Raw genomic sequence first — 5,175 nt, 5'->3', positions numbered from 1 at the left:
CTATTGTCTCTCTGGCTTCTGTACAATTTTATCATTTAGTGTCTTTCATCTAAATAATTCACAAAAGTGATATTAATGAGTCTTGCTTCACTACCGAATACTCCTTCTCTCTGTACCACAGAATCCAGAAATAATTAAAGGAAATTCAGCTTGGGTAGTTCTTGCTCAGCTACATGTCTGGAGAGGGATATGGTAAGGGAAGGGAGAGGGTCGTATTTACATCTAAATACGAACAGCTCTTTATTCACTGAGACCATTCGCGACACTATAATAACACGAATGCGAAGAACTCCTCTGTCTGAAATCTATTCCATATCCGATATCTGATGCCAATCCTTACCGTGATAAAGGCCACAAAAGCAAACCCAGAGGCACTGAATTTAAATATAGTCCTGAGAGGTCTCTCTGGTTGGTTTCTTTTCCCTGTTGACACTCAGAAGAAATTTACCAACAGCCATCAGCTGAATTCATCCAAGCTGGATGCAGGCCAAGAAGCAGCAGTATTGTTGAAATTTGGGCGGCGAGGCGGAAGGGTGACTGGCACATCAGTCGGGTGAAAACATGCGGGAACTGATGGGCAGCAGCTGGAAGTTCGGCCACGCTGGCAGGGGGACATACGAGTGGTTAACCAGTGAACCGAGCCTACCTCTTCCGGAAACCCATCTGCAGGTTTGTACCTATGACTTATGCCTTTTCTTCCCCAAAGTATCTTTGTTAGCTTTAAAACCAACAATGCCTACATTTTTAGGAAAACTTATTGGCAACATTTTGTATTACATGTGTGACAAAAATATGAATTCACTGACTGGCTTGGTCTAAGGAACTACCTTGAAAGTTGGTATCTTTTGACAATGATAAACTCAAGTAAAACTTGTCACAAATATATTCTAAGAACACTTGATATACCAAATATATCAAAGAACACCGAAGCTAGAAGTCAACAAATTTTTATGCCTTGGTATGACAACTTTGTTCTTTGCTCAGTCTACACTAAAAAAAAAAAAGAGAGAGAGACTCCCTTTGGCTATCCAGCTGTTTCTAAGAGTTAGCAGAAGCGAAGGATCTTACTTCAGGAAGGGCAGCAGAGGGTTAAGGAGGCTTTGCCTCTCACTAAGAAATGCAGCAGCTGTTTTGCTTTACCTTGGAAATCCCCAAAGAAGTCTCAATCTGAGGCGTCATTAAGGAAAAATACTTGTAGAAACCTAAAAACTCAGAATTAATTTTACAGTCAGCAGGGAAATGAGTGATACTACTGTCCCACCAGAAAGGGGGAAACAAACCTATTTTCTTGTTTTCTGGAAAATCGAGTGGTGAGATTGGTATTTAAATTCTCTAAAACCACTTTTAACAGAAATAAATTATACACATATATATGATATATCCTGCAGCAGTTACACTTTCTATTGGTTATTTCTTTAAAGTATTCCCTGAACAGCAAAGTCCTTGAGAAATATTAAAAGTTAAAAAACCACGTTGAGGGTAGTGAAACAATTAGAATATTTGACTAAAAAAAGATATCTTGGAAGGGTAAGCTGGGACAAAGTGAGAGAGTGACATATACATATATACACTACCAAATGTAAAACCGATAGCTAGTGGGAAGCACCCACATAGCACAGGGAGATCAGCTCGGTGCTTTGTGACCACCTAGAGGGGTGGGATAGGGAGGGTGGGAGGGAGGGAGACGCAAGAGGGAAGAGATATGGGGACATATGTATATGTATAGCTGATTCACTTTGTTATAAAGCAGAAACTAACACACCATTGTAAAGCAATTATACTCCAATAAAGATGTTAAAAAAGAAAAAGACATCCTTTCTGCATTAACAAAATCCACAACAATTTGAACCAATATACCATGAATCATTAAATAAACAAATTAAGGATACCGTCATAAATTTGTTCATAGCTCTGTGATCTCTTAACTCGGAAGAAAGAAGAGTTCTTTATCTTAAGAAACTGTCCTAATCTGCGGTATTAGATAAGTCTTTCAGTGCCACTCAATATTTGGACAAAATAACCAATGGACGTACCAATTACAGAAGGGGACTGTAGCATCTCTCTTTTCACAAATTTTTGCAACTAATAGCATTAATAGCATAATGGTAAGCAAGAGGGTCTATTACAGAAAAACTTTTAAATAGAATATTAAGTATTTCCATATTCTATGCATACTGAAGTTAGAGGGTTTAATAGAGTATTTAAAATTTGATGCCCACAACTGTTTAGAAACTATTATCATCCACGTTACTGAAGGAGAATGAAGGAAAAATCAGTTATGCAAAATGGCTCTTGTTTATCAAGGTTGAAGAGTGATTAAGTATTGAGAGATAATAGCTTTAACATTTTCAGTGATTCATCTAGTGGAAGAAAATAAATGTAGTTAAATTGCTTTTTCAGTCCAACTTGATTTTTTAATAACTGTAGTAAATTTATTCGAGTTCTTATAGCTTTTATAATCAAAGTCCTTGTTACAGCACAACAGATTTTAAGTTAATGGTTCTGATAAACTAGATTATGTGTGAGAAAACAGAAAGAATTCGTAGTTCACTGATTCATTCAATTCTCATGCCAACCCTCCAAAAAAGATGTTCATATTCTCATTTCATAGAGAAGAAAAAGTAGACACAGAGGGGGCAAGTGAATGGTTCATGGTCACGCAGGTATCAGAAGGTCATATTGGAATTCAAGACCACAGCTGTCAAAGCCCAAAGACGATGTTCTTCTTCCCAAGAAAACCTTTAACTGTACGCACTTTAACTTAAAATATCTTAACTCATATCTCAGAGAAAACAAAATATTTAGCAGTGTAAATATTAAATAAACCATCTAATTTTGAGTCAGAATTAACAACATAGTTGTAAATTCTTTAGGAATTAAAAAAGATTATACGAACAACACTAGATAAGTCAGTCTCTTAAGAGGTCAAGACGAGCAAAACATTTGTTCTTTCCACCAAAATCAAGGCAAAAACCTCAGCTTTCATAGTTTTATTACTATAAGTTTTATTTTAAATCAGTAGATAAAGATCTTAATATGTTGTTTCTTTAAACACAATTATAAGGCTTTACACTGTTTTCTTTTCCTCTGTAGTAGTATATATTAACGTTCACATGTGTTGTGAATGAACAGAGAAGCTTTTTAATACTTCATTATTTCTTAGTAGCTTTGTGTTAAGCGATGTCTATGCAATTTGGAACAGGACTTAATTTTTCATATGGCTTTTCTACCTTGCTGTTGGAGTATCATTTCATGCCTACTATTTGCTCCATCAAGAACCATCATTATTCTTGTGAGCTGATACAATAAAATCAATACCTTTTAGGTTGCTTAAGAATGAATTTATCTGCAATTCTTGGGCTTCCCTGGTGGCGCAGTGGTTAAGAATCCGCCTGCCAATGCAGGGGACACGGGTTCGAACCCTGGCCCACGAAGATCCCACATGCCACGGAGCAACTAAGCCCGGGCGCCACAACTACTGAGCCTGCGCTCTAGAGCCCGTGAGCCACAACTACTGAAGCCCCAGCGCCTAGAGCCCGTGCTCCGCAACAGGAGAAGCCACCGCAATGAGAAGCCCGCGTACTGCAATGAAGAGTACCCCGGCTCGCCGCAACTAAAGAAAGCCTGCGCGCAGCAACAAGGACCCAACACAGCCAAAAATAGATAGATAAATAAATAAATTAAAAAAAAAAAAAGAATCCGCCTGTCAATACAGGGGACACGGGTTCGAGCCCTGGCCCGGGAAGATCCCACATGCCGCGGAGCAACTCAGCCCGTATGCCACAACTACTGAGGCTGTGCTCTAGAGCCCGTGAGCCACAACTACTGAGCCTGTGTGCCACAACTACTGAAGCTCATGCACCTAGAGCCCGTGCTCCGCAACAAGAGAAGCCACTGCAATGAGAAGCCCATGCACCACAACGAAGAGTAGCCCCCCACTCACTGCAACCAGAGAAGAGCCAAGCACGGCAACAAAGACCCAACACAGCCAAAAATAAAATAAATAAATAAATTTATCTGCAATTCTTTTTCTTGAGAGAATTCCAAATTTCCATATTTATCTTACAAATATTGCAAAAACATACTGAGGAAATTTCAAAATCTCAATCATCATAAGCATCAGCTATCCAATCGGATTTCAAATGTTGATTATATGAGATATGAGCACATAACAATGTCAGATTTTACTCTAGAATTAAAGAAGTCAGTTCCATATAATCCTTCTGTGGCAATAAAACATTAGTGGTCTAATTCTAAACAAAATAAGTACATAAATAGGAAGAGTTCTCATTCAAAGAATGAGTGATGGACCTGCCAACTAAAATTTATCCTAATATTTTTACTTCAGTGGAAATATTGTAGGGTACCCTTGTGTACTTTTGACATTCTGAATTCATACTTTACCACGGAAGTGCACTTTACTTCATGCAGGCTCGAGCTCATTGGCATAAATGAATGATTAGAGTGATTTTTAGAGTGAGTAAATGATAAGGAGAATACAAGATGAAGACAAAGATCAGCCTAAGAAATGCAGGGGTCTTCTTTCCCCATCTCCTAACTCAGTTCCGTTCCCTAACTCCAGGGCACCCGGAAGGTAAGTTCCACCAAGGCAGATGTGGAGCCCTTCCTGTACATCCTTCTTCCAGCCACCGTCCTGCTCTTCCTGGCCTTTCTGCTGCTTTTCCTGTATCGCCACTGCCAGGCCTCTCGGCCCCAGGGGCAGGTTTCCGGCCTCGACCTTCCAGAGCACCCGCCTGCAGGAGAGGTGACCGACTTCCTGCCGGGCTTACCCTGGAGCAGCGAGCAGGCCTTCCCTTACTCCCCACTGCCCGGGGAGGCAGCCCTTCTCTCGTGTTCACCACCCTCCTATGAAGAGGCCACCAGGAACGCCCCTGGAGGAGAGGCTCTGGATGCGGGCCTTCAGTATAAAGCGGGTTCACCTGGGCTGGACGTGCCGCTATAAACTGCTCTTGTAACCATTAAAACACAGCTCTCCACCCTTCACTGAGCCCGCCTGAGCAGGGGGGCAAGGGCCTCTGGACCTAAGAAGCTGCAATTCACTGGCCGACACCTGGATGAATGGGGATGGGGGGAGCTTGACAAACGTCAATCTTGTTAACGCATTTTCAAGTTCCTTAGGGAAAAATCTCCCCAGGTTGTTCTAATGATGACCGG

The 5,175-nt window shown here is 40.7% G+C and overlaps 1 protein-coding gene across 1 annotated transcript; it reads left to right on the top strand.

Annotated features, from left to right (window-relative positions):
• Window positions 1-561: 561 nt before the first annotated feature.
• SMIM28 (small integral membrane protein 28) lies at window positions 562-4,929 on the top strand. The gene is given in 3 exon segments (XM_068551326.1): window positions 562-669; window positions 4,583-4,904; window positions 4,907-4,929. Coding segments are annotated over 3 exon segments (453 nt in total).
• Window positions 4,930-5,175: the final 246 nt, after the last annotated feature.

Source organism: Eschrichtius robustus, chromosome 9, assembly GCF_028021215.1.
Source record: "Eschrichtius robustus isolate mEscRob2 chromosome 9, mEscRob2.pri, whole genome shotgun sequence".
NCBI lineage: Eukaryota > Metazoa > Chordata > Mammalia > Artiodactyla > Eschrichtiidae > Eschrichtius > Eschrichtius robustus.
This window is presented reverse-complemented; position numbering and strand designations above follow the sequence as displayed.